At 48.0% G+C, this 21,521-nt stretch overlaps 1 protein-coding gene across 1 annotated transcript in view; it reads left to right on the top strand.

The window, feature by feature from the left end:
- Positions 1-21,253, top strand: part of LOC109923636 (neurogenic locus notch homolog protein 1-like) — a 61,708-nt gene extending 40,455 nt beyond the window's left edge. The window contains exons 18-33 of the mRNA XM_048613420.1: positions 299-500; positions 2,363-2,516; positions 2,960-3,144; positions 3,995-4,127; positions 4,578-4,835; positions 5,325-5,437; positions 6,384-6,958; positions 7,514-7,942; positions 8,557-8,705; positions 9,765-9,981; positions 14,672-14,765; positions 15,195-15,360; positions 16,063-16,364; positions 16,724-16,871; positions 17,289-17,386; positions 17,754-21,253. Of these exons, the coding sequence (XP_048469377.1) occupies positions 299-500; positions 2,363-2,516; positions 2,960-3,144; positions 3,995-4,127; positions 4,578-4,835; positions 5,325-5,437; positions 6,384-6,958; positions 7,514-7,942; positions 8,557-8,705; positions 9,765-9,981; positions 14,672-14,765; positions 15,195-15,360; positions 16,063-16,364; positions 16,724-16,871; positions 17,289-17,386; positions 17,754-19,127 (4,597 nt within the window). The 3' untranslated portion in view covers positions 19,128-21,253. The remainder of the gene's footprint in view (positions 1-298; positions 501-2,362; positions 2,517-2,959; positions 3,145-3,994; positions 4,128-4,577; positions 4,836-5,324; positions 5,438-6,383; positions 6,959-7,513; positions 7,943-8,556; positions 8,706-9,764; positions 9,982-14,671; positions 14,766-15,194; positions 15,361-16,062; positions 16,365-16,723; positions 16,872-17,288; positions 17,387-17,753) is intronic.
- The last annotated feature ends 268 nt before the right edge of the window (positions 21,254-21,521 follow it).

The raw sequence follows: 21,521 nt of genomic DNA, 5'->3' as shown, positions 1-21,521 counted from the left end.
TCAGTAAAAGAACCAGAGGGGGAGAAGAGGAGAATGTTTTTGATGCAATGAGTTGTTGTGTTCTGGGATGTGCTGCCTGCAAAAGCAGTGAGAGCAGATTCAACAGGAACTTTCTCAAAGGGAATTGGAGAAATACTGGAAAAGGGGAATTTGCAGGACTTTGGAGAAAGAGCAGGGGGATTGAGACTGATTGATTAGAGAGCCAGTACAGGGATGATGATGGAATTGTCTCTTTATGAGCTGTACATTCTACAGGAATGCATTATATTAATACTGAGTTTTTTTGTTTGTTTCGCAGCTCGTGTTTTAACGGTGGGACTTGTATTGATGGAATCAATACCTTCACCTGCCTCTGTCCGACTGGTTTCACAGGCAGTTACTGCCAACACAACATCAATGAGTGTGACTCCAGACCGTGTCTCAATGCTGGCACTTGTCACGACAGTTATGGCACGTACAAATGCACTTGTCCCCAGGGCTACTCTGGCCTCAACTGTCAGGTGGGTGCAATCTCACCAAACAACTAACCCATGAACACTTTCACCTGTTGCTACATCCCCCGGTGGTGGGGCTGGAGGGTGGCCTGAGTTGGAGGCCAGGTGAGGCTGGGATCTGCAAAGAGCATTTTATCAATTAAAGAACCATTTATTCATAAATTAGGATGAGAGAGATTTGATTGAGGTTCTCAGTATCACAAGGGTCTGGACAGAGTGGATTGGGAGCAACCATTCCTGATAGTGAAAGGTTAAGAACCAGAGGGTACAAATTTGCAGAATCCAAAAGATAAACTGGGGATTTCCCTGGAGCACCAAAGGTTCAGGAGGGACCTGATAAGGGGGTAAAAGATTATGAGGGGCATGGACAGGTTGGATAGCTACTCCATTATTGGACCGATCAATAACCAGGGCATAGATTTAAGCAAAGGGGTAGAAGGCTAAAGCAGTAATGAGGAGAAATGTTTTCGATATAGAAGAGAATGTGGGTAAGTTTGTGGATGACACAAAGATTGGCTTGATGGTTGACAGTGAGGAAGAAGGTGGTAAGTTACAGGAGGATACCGACAGAATCAGGTCAGTGGCAGATGATGCTTAACCCTGATAAATGTGAGGTGAACTGCTTGGGAATAAGTAACAAGATGAGGGAATACTCAATGAAGGGCAGATCACTAGGATGCTCAGAGGAACAGAGGGATATTACAGAGCTTGTCCCCAGATTCCTGAAAGTGACAGGAAAAGGTAATAGAATAGTTAAGAAGGCATACAGGACATTTGTGTTTATTAGTCTTGGCATAGATTACAAGAGCAAGGAGATTATTTTGGAGCTGTACATTTCATTAGTTAGGCCACAGCTGGAGCACTGTGTGCAATCCTGGTCGCCACACTGTAGGAAGGACGTGATTCCACTGGAGGGGGTGCAGAGGAGATTCCCCAGGATGTTGCCTGGGATGGACCATTTCAGTGATGAAGAGAGGCTGGATAAGCTTGGGTTGTTTTCTTGGAGCAGACAAGTTTGAGAGGGGACCTGGCAGAGCTGTATAAAATTATGGGGTACATGGACAGGGTGAATAGAAATCAGCTGTTTCCCTTAGTTGTAGGGCCAATGAAAAGATTAATGATTTTAAGGTAAAAGGCAGGCCGCTTAAAGGGAATTAGAGGAAAAGCCGTTTTACTCAGAAGATGCTGGGGGTCTGGTATGCACTGCCTGGGAAGGTAGCTGAAGCAGGAAACCTCACAAACTTTAAAAAGTACTTAGATGAGCACTTGAAATGTCATAACATTCAAGACCATAGGTCTATTGTTAGTAAGTGGGACTAACATAGATAGGTCAATGCAGATGTGATGGGCTGAAGGACTTCTTCTGTACTGTGTGACTCCATAACTATGACACTCAAGAGGGTGGTGGGAGTCTAGAACTCTCTGCCTGAAAGGGTGGATGATTTGGTAATGTCTGATAATCTCCAGAGCTATGGGCCAAGAGCTGGGAAGGGGGATGAATGCAGTAGTCAAGTCATTGTTGATTGGTGCAGGCATGATGGGCTGAATGGCCTACTTCTGTGCTGTAAACATTTGTTTCTACAAGAGAAGCAATGGTATCACAAGAAGGAACAACACTCGACATTGTGGATGATGTCTAGTTCTGTGAAGGTGGAAAATGGGAGAATGGCTAGAAGTGAGTATTCAATGTTTGTAAGTGAATACTGGTGTGTGAGGGATTCAGCAGCAGATTGGCTCATCCCAGAGTGAAGGTGGGCCAGGGCACAAGAGTGGGGTGAGGTCATGGGTTCGCCTTGGGGCTGAGTCAGGTGAGGGGTTGTGAAGGCATTGGGTTTACCTTCTCTCTCTCTCTGCCCCTCCACCTCCAGAACCTGGTACGTTGGTGTGACTCGTCACCCTGTAAGAATGGAGGAACCTGTTGGCAGACTGGCACCACTTATCGATGTGAATGTAGGAGCAGCTGGACTGGCCTCTACTGTGATGTGCCCAGTGTGTCCTGCGAGGTGGCAGCCAAACAGCAAGGTACAATCCCAATCTCCTCCATGTGGACAATCTCAACCCCCTCCAATGTCCCCGTCAAACACCCATAAACTCCATTTTTCTCCTTTCCAATACCCCCTCCAACACTCTCCTCCGACTTCCCCAACTCCCCTCCCAACCACACTGCACCCTATCCCATCTACTTCAACTCTCCCTCCACTCTGCCTTGGCCCACAGCCTCCTAACACCATTATCACCTTGCACGACCCCCCACCCCGACAGCCCCAACTCTGATACTCCCCACTCACACACAGGTCTCCACTCCCCTATCCTCATCCTGTGTCCTCTAATACTTCCACAAATGCCCACCTTCACCCTCTGATACTCTCACTCACTCTCTGACTGCCCTACCTCTTACCCTGTTGATCCTGTCAGATTCTGGGCTGTGCCGGTTGGTCATTCTTGTTTGCTGTTTGGTTGTGTAGGGCTGGATGTGGAGCAGCTGTGTCGGAACAGTGGCCTCTGTATCGATGCCGGGAACACACACCATTGTCGGTGTCAGGCTGGCTACACAGGGAGTTACTGTGAGGAGCAAGTGGATGAGTGCACCCCCAACCCCTGTCAGAACGGAGCGACTTGCACTGATTATCTGGGTGGCTACTCCTGCAAGGTAAGGTCAGACACTCAGCAGGGTTAAAGGTTAGTGTTGGGGGTCACTGCCCAGTGGCTCAGTATGGGGGGGAAGGGGTTAGTGTAGGGGTGGGGAGGGGATCAGCCCATTGGGTTTGTACTGTCAAAACTACACTACACTCCCTACACAAGTCCCACTGTCCTGCACTAGGCCCACAGCCTTGAATGTTATGACACTGGGTGCTCATGCAAATACTTATTAAGTGTTGTGAGGTTTCCCACCTCATCTCCCCTCCTAGGCAGGGAATTCCAGACCCAAAAAAACCCTCTGGTTGAAAATGTTTTTCTTCAAATCCCTTGCCTTTCACTTTAAATACATGCTCCCTTGTTATTGATCCTTTGACTAAGGGGAACAGCTGTGTTCTATCCATCCTGTCCATGCCCCTCATAATCTTACATATCTCTATCAGATTCCCCCCTCAACCATCTCTGCTCCAAGGAAAACAATCTGGATCTATCCAGCCTCTCTTCATCACTGAAATGCTCCATCCCAGGCAACATCCTTGGGAATCTCCTCTCCACCTTCTCCAGTGCAATAACAAACTTCCTGTAGTGTGGTCACCAGAATTGCACACAGTACTCCAGCTGTGGCCTAACCAAAGTTATGTACAGTTCCATCCTAACCTCCCTTCCAAATACAGCAGAGCCATGTTGGCTGTGTAGCACTTTGGAGTGAGCTGAGCTGGTGCAGGTTCTATATATATGCAAACCTTTAATTTTTATTGTGGGGCAGTAATGACCTGCCACAATACTGTGTGCCTGATGATCTTTCTTGTTGCCATGTTTGACATGGGGTTTTTTAAATGTTCCTCTCTTTTTCTCCCTTGCAGTGTGTTGCTGGTTATCATGGAATCAACTGCTCAGAGGAGATTAACGAGTGTCTCTCCCAACCCTGTGACAATGGGGGCAGGTGCATCGACCTCATCAACACCTACAAGTGTTCTTGTCCTCGGGGGACTCAGGGTATGCTAGCGGGCAGGGAGGGAGGAGTGTGGGGAGGTGAAGCTAAGTTCCATGACTGACTGGAACACAATCCTTTTCCACATGACTGGCAGTGAAGCCTAGTGTGGCACTGGGTTCTGCCAGTAATTTCATTGATGCAACTTGTGTCTGGGCAGCACATGGCGCCACCCTATTTCCTAACACTTTCTTTTTCTGCTTCCCTCCTTCTCCTCATCCTGTCTCTCGCTCCCCCTCTCTCCCGCCTGTCTCTCGCTCCCCCTCTCTCCCGCCTGTCTCTCGCTCCCCTTCTCTCCCGCCTATCTCTTGTTCTTCCCCCATGCCTGTCTCTCATTCCCCTCTCTCCCTCTTCTGTCCCTCATACCTCCTCTCTCCCTTCTGTCTCTCGTTCCAACCCCCTGCCTGTTTCTTGTTTCCCTCTCTCCCTCCTGTCTGTCGTTGCCCCTCTTCCAGGCGTGCACTGTGAGATAAACCTGGATGACTGTAACCCCCAATTGGACTCTCTACCTCTGGACCCTCGATGTTTCAATGAGGGACGCTGTGTGGACCGTGTCGGGGGATACAGCTGCACCTGTCCCCCTGGATTTGTGGGTGAACATTGTGAAGGCGACGTCAATGAGTGTCTGTCAAACCCATGTGATCCTCGAGGGACCCAGAACTGTGTCCAACTCATCAATGCCTACCACTGCGAGTGCCGACCCGGCTATACAGGTGAGGGGGTGAAGTGGGGAAGAACGGGGGATGTGGGGAGTGAGAGAGAATGGAAGAGGGGTGTGGGGTGAAAGTGGGAGAGAATGGGGTTGTGGGGCGGTGAGGGAGAATGGAGGGGGAATGAGGGAGAACATGGTGGTGGGGAAGAAAACGTGGGGGCATGAGGGAGCATGGGGTGTGTGGTGGAGAATTGAGGTGTGGGGAGAATGGAGTGGTGAGGAGATAGGAGGACATGAGATGATCAATATGCGGACAGGATTTGGGGATGGGGGCATTTGTAGGAAGTGGATGTGGAGTGGAGGGTTATTGTTAGGGAATGGGTGCAGGGATTTTGGAGGGAGTGGGTGTGAGCATTTTGGAGGGACTGGGTATGGGTTATGGCGTTGGGGTCAGGGTCAGGGAGTGAATGTGGGAGTTCAGGGTGATGGGATGGGGTTGGCACTGGGAGCTTCCCAGGGCTGACTGAGCTGAATGCCTGTTGTTTTCCAGGGCTCCGATGTGATCGGATTATTGACAGCTGTAAGGACCGGCCGTGTCGAAATGGTGGGACATGCTCTGTCGCTGGGAACACGGCTCACGGCTTCATCTGTCGCTGCCCCTCGGTAAGCCTCACCTCTGCCTTCCCTACAATACACTCACTTACTCCGTCTCTCTCACTCAGCCATGACCTGACCACTTCTTACTGTGTTTACAAGCCCCACCATACAGACTCCTTACCATAGATTTACAAACCATTACAATTTCATTGTAATGTTGTCTATTATTAATCTCTCACTGTTTTATTCTCTCCCCACTCACTGTCTCTCCATCTCTTATATTCTGTGATTCTGTGTCACTCTCTGTCTCTTGTTTTTTGCTATCCCTACACTCTCTATCACTGTCTCTCATATATTGTCTCTCTGCCTCCATTAATCTCTCTCACTCATAATCTCGCAATCTCTTCCTGCTCACTCTGTCACGCTGTCATTCTCTTTGTCTTTCACTCTCTGTCTTTGTCTCTTGTTCTCTCTTTTTACCTGCACTCTTTCTCAACCCCCAATTGGACTCTCTACCTCTGGACCCTCGATGATGTCCCTCATTCTCTCTCTTCCTCCCTCAATCTCTCTCACTCACACTTTGTCTCCCACCTAACTTTCTCTGTCACTCATGCACTCTGCCTCTCACTCTCTCTCCTTCAATCTCTCTCTCACTCTCCTTCAATCTCCCATCTCTCACTCACTCACGCTTTCTCTCTCCCTCATTCTATCGAACTCATTCCCTTTCTCTTACTCTTTTGATCTCTCCCTCTCTCTGTCCCTCACTCACTTTCTCATGGTCTCTCTTACTCTCCCCTCAATCTCTGTCTCACACTCTCTCTGGCATTCTCTGTTGCGCGCTCTCTCACGCTCTCTTCACCCCAATCTCCATCTCTGTCTTTCTCTACTTCATTCTCTCTAACTTTCTCTGTCTCTCTCTCACTCTCTCATGCTGTCTCTTTCCCCCTCAATCTCTGTCTGTCTCTCCCCTTCACTCTCTCTCCTCCTCTCTGACCATCTCCCGCCCCCGCAGGGATATGAGGGAGCATCCTGTGAGAACCAGGCCAGTGTCTGTGGTAATCTGCGGTGCCGTAATGGGGGGACGTGTGTCATGACCCCAGGAGGTTCTCCTCGCTGTGCATGCCCCCTGGGACAAGGCGGGGTGGACTGCCAGCTGCCCACCAGGAACCCGTGCAAGTCCAACCCATGTTACAATGGGGGCACGTGTGAGAGTGTACCCACTGAGCCCTTTTACCGCTGCCATTGTCCCCGCCTCTTCAATGGGCTGCAGTGCTTCATCCTGGATTATGAGTTTGAAGGAGGCAATGGACAGAACATCACATTCCCCCCGAACATCGAGCAGGGCTGTGATAAACCTGAGTGTGTGCAGCTTGCCAAAAATCGTGTGTGTGAGGCTCACTGTAACACTCATGCCTGCGACTGGGATGGCGGAGATTGCTCTCTCAACTTCAACGATCCCTGGAAGAATTGCTCGCACGCTCTGCAATGTTGGCGTTACTTTGGAGATGGGAAATGTGATAAACACTGCAACAATGTGGGCTGCCTATATGACGGGTTCGACTGTCAGAGCATCGAGTCCCAGTGCAAGTGAGTGCCCAAGTGGGCTGCAGGGGCATGGGTGTTGGGGGGGTGGAGGGTGGGGACAGTGGAGGAGGCAGGAGGAGGGACATGGACAGGGAGATGGAGACAGTCAGGGGAGGAGCAGAGAAGGGGATAGGAGAAGTGGGGTATGGAGGGAAAGAGTCAGGGAGAGAGGGCTGCAAGGAGGAGGTTGGGCATACAGGGGTTATGCTGATAACTGTGCCCACTGAGAGGGCAAGTGGGCAGGTGTGAGGGGCAAGAGAATCTGCCACAGGATATCACTACTGGTGACCGCTGACCTTGCTGGAAGAAAGGCATGAGGAAGGATGAGAGAGAGATACAGACATGAAGGGAAAGATATGGAGGAAGGACAGAGAAAACAATAGAAAGGAAACAAAAATGACTATGGGAGGGAGAGCTGGAATGATGGTGCAGGAAGGGAAGTTTAAGATGACGGGGGTGCGGGTGTGTGGTGATATTCTGGGAAAGGGTATGATGGAGTATCACTGTGTCCCGGACACTGATTAATGGAGTTTTCCCTCTCTCCCCCACATTGGAAAGTCCCCTGTATGACCTGTACTGTAAAGATCACTATGATGATGGCCACTGTGACCAGGGCTGTAATAATATCGAGTGTGGATGGGACGGTCTGGATTGTGCCAACGACAAACCACAGAAGCTGGCAGAGGGAACACTGCTCCTCATTGTCCTGGTGCCCCCTGAACAACTGCTGAACGACTCAGTGGGGTTCCTTCGGGAGCTCAGCCACATCCTGCACACCAACGTCAAGTTTAAGAGGCACCCCAATGGTGACATGATGGTTTACCCTTACTACGGGAACAAAGAGCAGCTGCATAGACACCATGTGAAGAGGTCAATGGCAGATGCCAGTGGTCGAGTCATTGACGCATTGAGTCACGTCAAGCGCTCATTCTATGCACTGATGTCCCCACGGAGTCGCAGGGAGTTGGACCGGCGGGAAGTCAAAGGGTGAGTACAGACAACATGTGCCCATCCCCCATTTAAAAAAAAAACCATGACCACTATTTTGTGGAAACGTAGGGGCGGCACATTGGTTCAGTGGTTAGCACTGCTGCCTCACAGCACCAGGGGCTCAGGTTCGATTCCACTCTCAGGTGACTCTCTGTGTGGAATTTGCGTGTTCTTCCCATGTTGGTGTGGGCACTCTGGTTTCCTCCCACAGTCCAAAGATGTGCAGGTTGGGTGGATTGGCCATGCTAAATGCAGGATTTTGGGGATAGGGTGAGGGATGGGATACCCTTCAGAGGGTCGGGGCAGACTTAATGGGCCAAATAGCATCTCTCTGCACTGTAGGGATTCTATGATTCGATGGGGGGGGGGGGGGGGTAGGAAGAAGAGTTTTGCTGAGTGCCCTGGGGCTAATATTCACCTTGTAACCAACAGAGATTATTGGTTCATTGTCACACCACAATTTGAGAGATTTGGTTGGGTGCAAATAGGCACTCACCTTTCCTACATGAAAAACAAGTTGACTGGATTGGATATTGTCTGTGAGGCACTCTGGGTTAGCCTGAGGTGGTGAAGGTGCTACATAAATGCTCTATGTATTTTTCCTTGGCTAGGTCGATTGTTCACCTGGAAATAGATAATCGACAGTGTTACCAGGCTTTCTCCGACTGTTTTGCCAGCACAACAGATGTGGCAGCTTTCCTGGGTGCCATGGCTTCCCAAGGCAGCCTCCAGCTCCCATACAACATTGAGACTGTGGAGAGTAAGTGTGAGACTTTGACATGTCCCCCTACCTTCAGAGGAAAGTGGTGCAGGAAAATAAAGCACACATTGTTCGACAGACTAATTAACCACCTCTCAAAGGGTACCTCTGGTCCAACTTATCAGCTGCCAAATCATTAAGGCAAAAAAGAAGGAATTGATCGGAGTGGATGAGAAGTTGATATCTTTGTAGTTAGGATCAGTCTGTAATTCCTGAGATTTTGACAGATTAATCCTGCTGTGCTAATTTGATGATCACTAAATCCTTTCCCTTCGAGAGCGAGACAAGAGTTCGACTTTCTTCAAGTCAAAAGAAGGAAAATACAAACAAACCCCTAGCACCGTTCTGGGACATTTTTCCCTCTTTCGTTTATGTTTTTTTGCAATTCTGATTACCCATCATTTAACTGACCTTGTTCAGAGAGTTTATCACACCGACTGAATCCTAATTTCTCTTCATGCATCTATATAAAATGGAACCCTCGCAGTTTATAACTCTGCACATACTGTTCGTGGTCTGTCTCTCCTTCTCCCTCTCAACCTCTCCATCTTTCTCACTCTGTCTTTCCCTCTCCCTCCCTCTACCTTCCCCATCCTTCTCTTTTGTGCTTCCCATTTCTTCCCCTGTCTACCTCTTTCTCTCTCCTTCTCTTCCCTTTCTCTCTGTCTGTTGTCTCTCTTTTTTTCCCACTCCTCTTTATCCTTCTGTCTCCCTCCTCCTCTCCTCTCGCTTCCCACTCCCTTTTTTTCTCTTCTATCTCTCCTTCTGTCCTCTTTATCTCTCCATTTCCTCTCCCTCCTCTCCCCCTCCACTCCCTCCTCTCCACGTCCACTCCCACCACTCTTTCCTTCTCTTCTTTCAGCTCTCTCTTCCTCTCTCTCTCCCTTTCTCCTTCTCTCACTCCTTCTCTCCTCTCTTTTTCCTCTCATTGCTTTTCTCTCTCTTCTTGCTCTCTCCCTCTGTCTCCTTCGCTCCTCCCTCCCTCTTTCTCTCCCCTCCCTCTCCTTCTCTCTGTTTCAAGTCTGTTTTGATAATTTCCTCCTCCTGCATTCTCTTCAGGTGAAGGAATTGTGACCATTCATGACGATAACCTGTACCCCATGTATGTCGTGGTGTCTGTGCTCATATTCCTGGCCTTCATTGGGATGGGGGTGCTAGTGTCTCGGAAACGACATCGAGAGCATGGACAGCTCTGGTTCCCTGAAGGTTTCAAGGTGACGGAGAGCAGCAAGAAGAAACGCCGGGAGCCGGTGGGCGAGGATTCGGTCGGGTTGAAGTAAGTCACACTTTAACCATTTGCTATTTTTAGTTTATCAGCTGCCCGGATTGGAGGGTTGATGTGTGAGTGTGTATGAGTGTGTGAGGAGGCGTGTTTCCCATCAGTTTGTCACTGCACCTTGGACAGGCCATAACGTTTCTATTTAATGTCTGAGTATGTGACTGCAGTAACCTTTCCCATCCCCTGGGCTTTGAACCTTAGCAAGGCAGGTAACATCCAGTAGCACTGTCCCCTTCCCTCGCTCTATACCAGTTGGTCAAATGGCCACTTGGTGAGATTTAAATTAATGTCATTCTATTTTACAGTCATATCCTATCTCTCAGAGTCTCTGTACTCAGTTGTCTGTGTGTTTGTCCTCTCTCTGTCTGGGGATCTTTCTCTGTCCATGTCTCTCTGTCTGTATGTCTCCCTTGTCCGTGTGCCTGTATCTGTCCGGGGTCTCTCTCTGTCCGGTGTGTGTCTCTGTTTCGGGTCACTCTCTGTCCGGGTGTGCATCTCTCTCTGCATGTCTCTCTCTCTCTGTCCAGGTGTGTGTCTCTATCTGGGGTCCCTCTCTGTCCAGGTGTGTGTCTCTATCTGGGGTCTCTCTCTGTCTGGGTGTGTGTCTCTATCTGGGGTCTCTCTTTGTCTGGGTGTGTGTCTCTATCTGGGGTTTCTGTCCATGTGTCTCTCTCTGCCTGTGTGTCTTTCTCTGTCCGGGTGTGTGTCTCTATCTGGGATGTCTGTCTCTGTCCGTGTGTCTCTCTCTGCCCATGTGTCTTTCTCTGTCCGGGTGTGTGTCACTATCTGGGATGTCTGTCTCTGTCCATGTGTCTCTCTTTGTCCGGTGGTCTCTCTGTGCAGATTTGTGTCGGAGATTTCCTCCCCCTATTCGTCCGATGTCACTCTCCTCCATTTTCCGTTGATGCAGTTTGTGCCTTTATTTTCTCTCTGTCCTCCATCTCACTCAGGCTCAGGCTTTCATTTAGGGCCTATTGTTCTCTTTAACCAGCTCAATCTCTCTCCATACAGAATTATACTCAAAGAGGCCATTCGGTTCATCTGCTCTGTGTTAGTGTTTATCCTGCACATTAATAATATCCAATCCCAGGAAGCTACTCTGTTTTCCTTTATCCCATATTCATTTTGAAGACCTCTCTAACCTGGATCTTAAATGTTGACCTGATTTCTGCTTCAATCAGTAACTTTGAATGCAAAAACCTCACAACCTCCTCCTGTGAGGAGTTTCTTCAACCCATGTCCTAATCTCCAATTTAATCCTCTGCCTGTGTCCATGGCTCAGGATCCTGCAATCAGCTTCAACATGTCCCATCTCTTATAATGTTAAAGATCTTGATTCAGTTAATAAAGTCAGCTGGAATTTTCCAGCTCTACCTTTTGTCTTTCCTCAGATTAGGCAGTTTCCTGGTGAATCTGAACTTGAGAAACCTCAATATGTCTGTCCTTTGCTATGGAGACTAATATTACACATAGCCCACTCATTGTGGACTTCCTGAGGTTTATGTAGACTTACCATTAGGTCAGAAATCCATTAGACATAGGAGCAGAATAATGCCATTTGGCCCATTGAGTCTGATTCACCATTCAATCATGCCTGATACATGTTTCTCTAACCCATCTCCTGCTTTCCCTTTGTAACCCTTGTTCCTTTGATTAATCAAGAACCTAACTATCTCTGTCTTAAGTACACACAATGACTTGGCCTCCACAGTCCTTTGTGCAATGACTTCCACAGATTCACCGCCCTCTGGATCCTCATCTCAGTTTTAAAGAGTTGTCCCTTCACTCTGAGGGTATGCCCTCGAGTCCTAGGCTCTCCTACTAGTGGAAACAGCTTCTTCTCCATGTCTGCACCTTTCAGCATTCTGTAAGTTTCAATGCCATTCTCCCTCATCCTCAACTGCTCCTCACATGACAAGCCCTTCATCCCTGGGATCATTCTAGACCCCTCCAAGGCCAGCATATCTATCCTTAGATGTAGAACCCAAAACTGCTGATAATATTCCAGATGTGGTCTGACCAGAGTCTTATACAGCCTCAACAGTACATTTCTGTTCATATATTCTAGCCCTCTTGAAATGAATGCTAACATTGCATTTGTCTTCCTAACTGCCAATTGAACCTCACGTTAACCTTAAGAGAACATTAATCTAGGACTCCTAGGTCCCTTTGTGTTTCAGATTTCAGAAGCCTCTTCCCATTCAGAAAATAGTCAATGCCTCTATGCTTGCTACCAAAGGGCATAGCCTCACTCTTTCCTATGTTGTAACTTACTGTTACATCTCACTTTACAGCCCACACATCTATATCTTCTGACCCAGTTTCTATCTGTCTGTTTCATAGAACATGCTGCTCACAAGTTAAATTCTACTTCCTCTGATTTTCCCCCAAAGCACCAAGGCTCCATCACATTCACTATTTCTTAAAGAAAATGTGCTACCTTACCTATTGCCCCAGCGTACCATAGCCAATAGCCTCCCACTCTCTCATAACTCATTCTTCCTCCTCTTTAACTCTCATTTGAATATTTGGACACCAATTCCCACTTCCAACTAATTTGAGAAAGCTATGTAAATCTTCACATTCTTTCTAAGCAGTTTCTATATACAACTTTCTTCTCCTAACTCCACACTCCTTAATTTTTCCAATGGACTGTCGTGCAGCACTTTGTCAAAGGCTTTCTTGAGGTCCATATACACCACATCCATTGTATTTCCCCTGCCCATGTCACCTCCTTAAATAAATCCGTACTTACTACTTCACCTTATATTCTCCTCATAGAATCATACGGCTCAGAAGAAGGCCCTTTGGTCCATCAGCCTATCCTAGCTCTTTGATGTTTCTATCCAATCATAGAATTCTCTTTGTCATTTCCTAACAATCAGCAGTTTTCTCCTTCTCAAGTATTTTTCCAATTCTCTGTGGAAAGCTCCTGTTAAGTCTGATCCCATTGCCCTTTCAGGCAGCATGTCCCACAAACAACACGCTGTGTCAGAAAAAATCCTCTCCCCCTCTGGTTCATTTACCGATTCCCTTTAGTTTATGTCTCTCTGGTCACTGACCCTCCTGCCCCAGAAACACACATTTTTCATTGACTCAGTTAAACCCCTCCTTGATTCTGTTCTGAAGAAGGATCACTGGACCTAAACCACTAACTCTGAATTCTCTCCACCAATGCTGTCAGACCTGCTGAGTTTTTCCAGCATTTTCTATTTTTGTTTCCTGATTTCGATCACCTCAATTAAATCTTCTTCTTAACCTTCCCTGCTCAAAGGAGAACAATTCCAGCAACTCCAATCTCTCCACATTCACTCAACTCCCTCATCCCTGGGACCGTTACAGTAACTCTCCCCCACACTCTCTGCAGAGCCTCAAAGTCAGAATTAGACACCCTGCTAAGACCTAACCAGTGATTTATAGAAAAATAATATGATTTCATAGCTTTCGTATTTAGTAATTTTAATCTTCAATTTGAAATTCCAAGCTTTCATTGGTCACAAGTTTGACTTGTAATATTTGGTTACCATCTAATTTATCCTTCAGATGTTGACAGGATATCTAACTCAGTCACTGGCAGCTCCCTTGTTACTTTCTTTCACTCGTAACAGAATTTTGAAATGTCAGTTCTGAGGGCAAATTATCAGTTCTTGCTTTGTCACACGCACAGATATTTGGGAACGATTTTACGCACTCACCCTTCCTCACTCTCCTGTGTACAACACAATTTATCTCTTTCTCTGCATCTCATTTTGTCTCATTCCCCCTCTCTCCCTCTGCCGCCAGTTCCTCCCTATCTTTTCCTATGTCCTCTCATTTTCTTCTTTCTCTCTCCCTTCCCTTCTGCTTCCTTCCTTCCTCTCTTTTTCCCTCTCTTCTTTCCTTCTGTCTGTTTCTTTCTTCCTTTCCCCCTCCCTCACTCCTCTCCCCTCCCTTCCAGCTTTTCTGCCTTGTAGGTTCCTTCAAGCTTGATGTGATCTAGTGTCAAAGGCAACATTGCCTTTCTGGTCTAACTAGAAGGGTCTTGTTGAGTGAACAATAAGGAGTTTGTCATACACTGTCTGTTTACACAGAACATGAATATCACCCACATCACTACAGACAATGCAAGAAGCTCCTGAGCTTGAGGAATTTCTCATAACTCCTCCTTTAGAGTTCCCGTCACATCGTCACCATACAGTCAATTATTAAACCATTCAGACTCTTTTTCACCCATATACAAAAATTTCCTTCTCTAACCTCCATCCCTCTCCTTCCTGCTCTCCTTCTAGTCCTCCTCCCTCTCTCTTCCCCCCTTTTCTTCTACCAATCTTCTCTTTATCTCTCTCCCAGGCCTTCCACTCCCTCTCTCTCCCCTCCAGTCCTCTCCCACTCTTCCCCCCTCAGTCCTTACTCCCTCTCTTCCCCACCGTCCTCCTGCCCCTGCTCTCTACTCCCCCCAGTTCTCCCCCATCTCGCCCCCCCATCTCTCTCCCTCAACCACCCCCACCTCAGTCCACCACCCCACCCCCACCCACTTTCTGTCCCCCACCTGTCTCTGTATAACACTGGCTGGTGATTTTTCCTGCACAGCTTGAAGCTTTCCTTCCTGAACAGTTTGGGAGGTTCTAAATGTTCCTCCTGTCGAGGAAATGGTGAGGAAACCAGATGGGGCTGGTGGTCACTCATTCCTCATCTGAACTGTTGACAGGCCTTTGAAGAATGTTTCTGATGGAGCACTCATGGATGACAACCAAAATGAGCACTGGGGCGATGACAGGGGGGCTGAAACCAAGAGATTCAAGGTATGGGATCCTGTCTTACATGGTCTTCTCTAACCTCGCCCCTCCCCTGAGCCATCGAATCACCCAGCCTTCTGTGTGACACCTGCTCACTGACTCTTCTCTCCCTCCCCCTTTGCTTCTCTCCCTCCCCCTCTGCCTCTCTCCTTTCCCCATCATCTCTCTCCCCCCGCCACCATCTCTCTCTCCCTTCCACTGTCTATCTCTCTTCCACCATCTCCTGCTGCTTACCCTATCCCTCCCCCTCCTTCTCTCCCTCATTGTCTCCCTCTCCCTCATTGTCTCCCTCTCTCCATTCCCCTCCCTCTCTCCATTCCCCTCCCTCTCTCCATTCCCCCTGCCTGTCTCCATTCCCCCTGCCTGTCTCTCTCCCTCTTCCCTCTGCCTCTCTCCCTATCTGATGATGTGGTTTCTGTTTGTGCTCCTGCACAGTTTGAAGAGCAAGTGATCTTGGTGAACCGTGAGGAGAACACTGACCACAGACAGTGGACACAGCAACACCTGGACGCTGCTGATCTCCGACTGCCCACCATGGCCCCCACCCCTCCTCAGGGGGAGACTGAGTCTGACTGTATGGACGTCAATGTCAGAGGCCCAGGTAAGTTTCTGAGCCGAACACTGTAAATATACAAACACACCGTATAGAGAGCATCATAAAAGTCATATATATTCTATAATACAACCCTGTAACACTCAGTAAATGTTAGTTTTTCAGGAACGGTCAAGAAATTGGTGTGGAGGTCAGAATTTGGGGTGTAATATGGGATAAGAAAGGTTAGATGCAGGAAGGTTGTTCCTGATTGTGAGGGGAGCCCAGAACCAGAGGTCATAGTTTAAGGACAAGGGGTAAGCCTTTTAGGACTGAGATGAGAAATTTTATCATCTAGCCTGTGGAATTCACTATCACAGAAAACATTCGATGCCAAAACAATATATGAATTCAAGAAGGAGTTGGATGTAGCACTTGGGGCTAAAAAGATCAAAGGATATGGGCAAAAAGTGGGAACAGTTGGATGATCAGCCTAGATCATAATGAATGGCAGAGTATGCTCAAGGGCCAAATGGCCTATTCTTTTATTTTCTATGCTTTTATATGGTTTTGGGAGTGAAGTCTTGGGGTTGAGGGTGTGGATTTGGGGTTGAGGGTGAGGGTTTGGGGTTGTGGTGAAGAGCGGGGTGAGGGGATCAGGCTTTTGGGAGCTTGGTGTGCGTTAGTTGTGGGAACGAGGGTGAGGTTACCATTACATGATATCCTGCTGTTACTAACAATCGTTGTTTTCCCGCCAATTTTCCTTCCCAGATGGGTTCACCCCCTTGATGATCGCCTCATGCAGTGGAGGGGGTTTGGAGACGGCGAACAGCGAGGAGGAAGTGGATGATGCCTCCGGGAACCTCATCTCTGATTTCATCTACCAGGGGGCCAAGCTCCACAACCAAACTGACCGGACGGGCGAGACTGCTCTGCATTTGGCTGCACGCTATGCCCGTTCAGATGCAGCCAAACGCCTCCTAGAATCAAGTGCAGATGCCAATATCCAGGACAACATGGGCAGGACCCCTCTGCATGCTGCTGTGGCTGCTGATGCCCAGGGGGTTTTCCAGGTAACACTATCACCTCTGTGACTGATTTCACCAAAAGTCATCACCTCCACTACCAATTTTGCCCAAAACAATCACCTCTGCTACCAATTTCACCAAAAACCATCAGCTTTGCAACCAATTTCACTAAAAACCATCACCTTCACTGCCGATTTCCCAAAAAAACCATCATCTTCGTTATGAATTTCCCAAAAACCATCAGCTCTGCTCCTGATATCACCAAAATGTCACCGGGTGGGTGTTGAGTCATGTAATTGAACGGGGAACAGCCTCAAGGTGCAGAATGCCCTCCATGTATTCCTTCACACTCCCTGTCCTCTCCCCTGATGATCCTGATCCATATTTTATTGTATGCCTGGCAGATCCTGATCCGGAACCGAGCCACAGATTTGGATGCGCGGATGCATGACGGAACCACGCCATTAATCCTGGCTGCACGGTTGGCTGTGGAGGGAATGGTGGAGGAGCTGGTGAACTGCCATGCTGACGTTAACGCCGTAGATGACTTTGGTACAAGACTTACTGCCTCACGTCACCAAACTGAGGCATAGCAGGATCTCAGAGGGGCCTGTCATTGGAACAAATGATAGACAGGGGTCACTGATTTGGAGTTGGATAGTTGGGGTCAGGAGTCACTATTTGCAGGTGAATTGTTAGACTCAAGGGTCAGTGATCAAAAGTCCGTTGTTAGTGTCAGGAGTCACTGATTAAAGGTAGATTGTTGGGGTCAAGGGTCATAATAGGAAGTGGATTATTGGGGTCGGGGTCACTGGTTGGAGGTAGATTGTTGGGGTCAGGGTTCAATGATTGAATGCAGAGTGTGGGTTCATTGTTTAAGAGACAGATTTCCAGGTTTTGGGGGAACACTAACTGAACTGGAATCAAGTACAGGGTTGCTCATATTGATAGACAGTCTTCTCTTTCCAGGGAAATCTGCTCTGCACTGGGCTGCTGCTGTCAATAATGTGGAGGCAACACTGGTCCTTTTGAAAAACGGAGCCAATAAGGACATGCAGGACAACAAGGTAAGGAGATCAGAACTATACTGACATGGGGTGGATGGCGAGGTGAGCAGCTGAGGGTAGAGATAGATGCATGACACAGGACATTCAGAATAATTGACCAAAGAACCAGAAGGAGAGAAGAACAGGAATCCGATTCAATGAGAATTCACTAAATGTAATGTAAGGGTTAATGCCAAGAGAGCTGGAACTATTTGGATAGCTCGTTCAAAGAATTGGCACAGACACAATGGGCTGAATGGTCCTCCATGTTGTATGATTCGTTGTTACGCATGCAGACAGGATGGGATTTCGTGGGTTTGACTTTCTGGAACCTTCTGGTGCTGAGCTGTGTTAATCTCTGTTCCCTTGTTTCTCCGTCCCCACTCAGGAAGAGACCCCACTGTTCCTGGCAGCTCGGGAAGGGAGTTACGAGACAGGCAAGCTCCTGCTCGAGCACTTTGCCAACCGTGAAATCACTGACCACATGGATCGACTGCCTCGTGACATTGCTCAGGACCGCATGCATCATGATATTGTGAGGTTGCTAGATGAATATAACTTGGTGAGGAGCCCCCAGGTGTCAATGGGCCCCAACACCACCACCCTCTCCCCGACAATCTGCTCGCCCAATGGCTATGTGGCCAACCTTAAGTCAGCCAGTCACAGCAAGAAGACCCGGAAGAACAGTGCCAAGGCTGGGAGTGGCAAGGACTCCAAAGAGGCCAAGGCAAAGAGGAAGAAATCCCAGGATGGGAAGGGAAGCCTACTGGACAATCCAGCTGTCCTGTCCCCCGTCGATTCCCTGGAATCCTCCCACACCTACCTTTCGGATGTGGCCTCTCCTCCTCTCTTGACATCCCCATTCCAGCAGTCACCCACTATCCAGCTAAACCATTTGCAAGGACTAGCTGGGGATGGGCAACTGAACCTGGGCCACTTGGGCATGGGCAACAAGCAGGAGATGGCTCTGAGTGGGACTAACAGGATGGTCTTCGAATCAGTGGCTCCTCGCCTCACGCATATGCCCAGCTCCAATGGGCAGCCTCTGGGCAACACTTCAATGGGCATGAACCTGGGAGGGGCTGGGACCGTGAGCGGTCAGTGTGACTGGCTGGCTAGGATGCAGGCCGGAATGCCACAAAACCTTTACAGTGCCTTGAGGAACCCAGTCCAGTCCCAAGCCGGCAGACTCCAGCAGAACCAGCACGGAATAATGACCTCCTTACATAGCGGACTCCCTAACACCACTTTGTCTCCGATCGTCAACTACCAGGGTCTGACCAACACCACGAGGCTGTCCCAACCCCATCTGATACAGCAGCAATCACAGGCCATGCAGCCCCTCAATACATTGCCCAGTGGAAATGCTCACCCCACGAGTCAAAACTACTGCAATGGTGATTCAAGGCAGAATGATCTGTCCCCAATGGGGGCAAACAACCTCCCCATGCACATGGTTTCAGCTCAGGAGACACAGCTGGTCCAGACGTCAATGCCAACCTCCATGAGTCAGTCAATGGCCACCACACAGTTCCTGACTCCTCCCTCTCAGCACGGGGGCTACTCCTCCATGGACAACACGCCAAACCACCCTTTCCCATTGGCTGACCACCCTTTCCTCACCCCCTCCCCGGAGTCCCCTGATCAATGGTCCAGCTCCTCGCCGCATTCCAACATGTCAGATTGGTCAGAAGGTATCTCCAGTCCTCCAACCAGCATGCACTCCCAAATGGGACATCTCTCTGACCAGGTCTTCAAGTGAATTCCTCTTTCCCCGCAACATCCTCCTCTTTCTCCCCACATCCAGCCTCCCCCTTCCCTTCCCAGGGGACAATGACAGAGACTTGTAACAGGACAGTGAGAGAGCCTTCAACTGGACTGTAGGAAGATACTGGCCCAGTTTCTGCTCTGGTTTGAAAGAAATGAGGATGGGGTGGAGTTTTATTCTTAGCTTTTTGTTTAATTTATTTATGTACTTTACGTTTTACTGCATTCTTTATTTAAAAGCATCGATGGGTTTTATCTGTTGGTGTTGAAGAGGTGGCCGATTGTCATGTGTTTGCTGATCTCCTTTACAAACTTGGGCGGTTAGAGACTGTTGCTTTTGTAGAAATCTGACAATTCTTTTTAAAACAAAAAATTATATAGCTGATATTTGTGTCAATTGGTTTGTGGCCAAATAATTTGTTGCTAATAATTAATGCATAAAATAATGTGACATATTTATACGAGTTCTGAATCTTCACAGAAAGGAGTAAAAATGAATATAAACATGTATTTGTGTACCCCTTGAATACCAATACTCACTCAATCACTTGCTCAATCAATCACACTCATTCATTCACTCACACATTCACTCACCCTCACTTATTCACTCACCATTTCTCTCACTCACTCACAGTCACTCATTCTTTGTCTCACTCACTCATTTATTCACTCAATCCCTCACACATTCATTCACTATCTCTCTCACTCACACACCCTTCAATCACTTGCTCATTTAATCACTCATACTTACACACATTCACATGTAATCGTGTACGCACACTGTCACAAACACTTGCACTTTCACACATTCACCTGTACACACTCTCGATTACCCTGTTAGCTGCACAATGCAGGGTGTAGCATGAGAGTGTTGAGTGTTCCAGCTGCACAATGGATAGCATGGCTTTCAGAAGATGCTCAGTTCCTGTAGACTGCACACGCTAAAAACATCATGAGTGTGGCTTTCAGTCTTATCGTGGAGTTGCTGTGTACAATATTGTCCTGAAGATTCTGATATCGTGGTCTCAGCCCCTGAAATTGAACCCAAGAAAGTGAGCACTTGTGATCGATACCAGGAGAGATGCTTTTAACTTGTTTTTGTAACCACCTTGTGAAGATGTTTGTTTATTTCAGTTATTTCAATAATGACACTATGTTCTTTTTTTAAAAAAGTAGCATTTAAGTTATTCTGGGTTGGGGGGGGATACTGAGGGTAGGGGCGGGGCGTGTGTGGGGGGGTTCAAAATATGAATAGTTTGGGTTGTTAAGAACTAGCAGGCAAGTTCTACACCCAGATGTATTCCTCAACCTCCACTCTCCACCAACACTGGCACCAAGTTCCCCCCCACACCCCCATGCAGTGAATATATCCTTCCCCACTCCCTAACACCGGCACCAAGTGCCCCCCCCCAACTCCAACTCTGCAGTGGATATATCCTCCGCCACTCTCCAGCAACACTGGCACCAAGTTCCACTTCCCCACCCCAGGCAGTGGATATATCCTTCCCCATTCCCTACCTCCCCTCAGTTTTGACACCTGTCAAAATTTGAATGTCACCAGTTTATAGTGATTGCCTCCCGCTCTTGTCATTATCAGCAGGATGCCACAGCTGGAGGCTTTAAAGGGGGCTGGATGGGGCTTGCAAGAGGGGAGAGGGTGGGGAATATATCCTAATTCTGGGGTGACAGTGTGGGGTGAGGCAGGGAAGGGTGGGTAATATGACAGACACAATGCCTTTATGTACAATCCCTCAAAATGTGGAATTCCTAAGGGGCAGCTTTCCAATTGGAGACGTGGGGATTGCCTTTGAAAGCAGGCTGTGTAAAGGATGATTGGGCTGTTCAAGTGAGAACACCATTTCTGTAGACGTTGTAAATAAACAGTGATTTTTAAAGAAGATTTTGTTTCAGAAATCTGTATGATGTAAGCGAGACATTTAAATCTATCCTGACTGTGCATCGCAGCATTTTATAGACTCCAAACTGCCCATGAGAAAATATTCTGGTTTCATAACAGTCAACCAGTGGGGTCTATTCTAAAAATCTGGTGTATTCCTGTTAACTGCTTTTTGTAAAAGGTTCTTATAACAATAAAACTGTGCCAAGGGCATCTAGATCTGCTTTGACTGCCTGCTTGTTCTTCATTTCCAGAGACTCACCATGATTTGGCTTTGGTTCCTGCCTCTTTCTGTACAGATTCCCTCACTCCAGTCCTTCACCTCAGAGAAAGACAGCATCCTGAATCAATACAACCTTTCATCTTTATCATCCCAGGATGTCCCCCGATGCTTCAATGAAGCATAAATCAGACATAATTGACACTGAGCCGCATCAAATTATTAGAATAGGTGATCAAATGGTTGGTCAAAGAGGTAGATATTGAATCAGC

Source organism: Rhincodon typus, chromosome 28 (genome assembly GCF_021869965.1).
Source record: "Rhincodon typus isolate 14 chromosome 28, sRhiTyp1.1, whole genome shotgun sequence".
Lineage (NCBI taxonomy): Eukaryota > Metazoa > Chordata > Chondrichthyes > Orectolobiformes > Rhincodontidae > Rhincodon > Rhincodon typus.
This window is presented reverse-complemented; position numbering and strand designations above follow the sequence as displayed.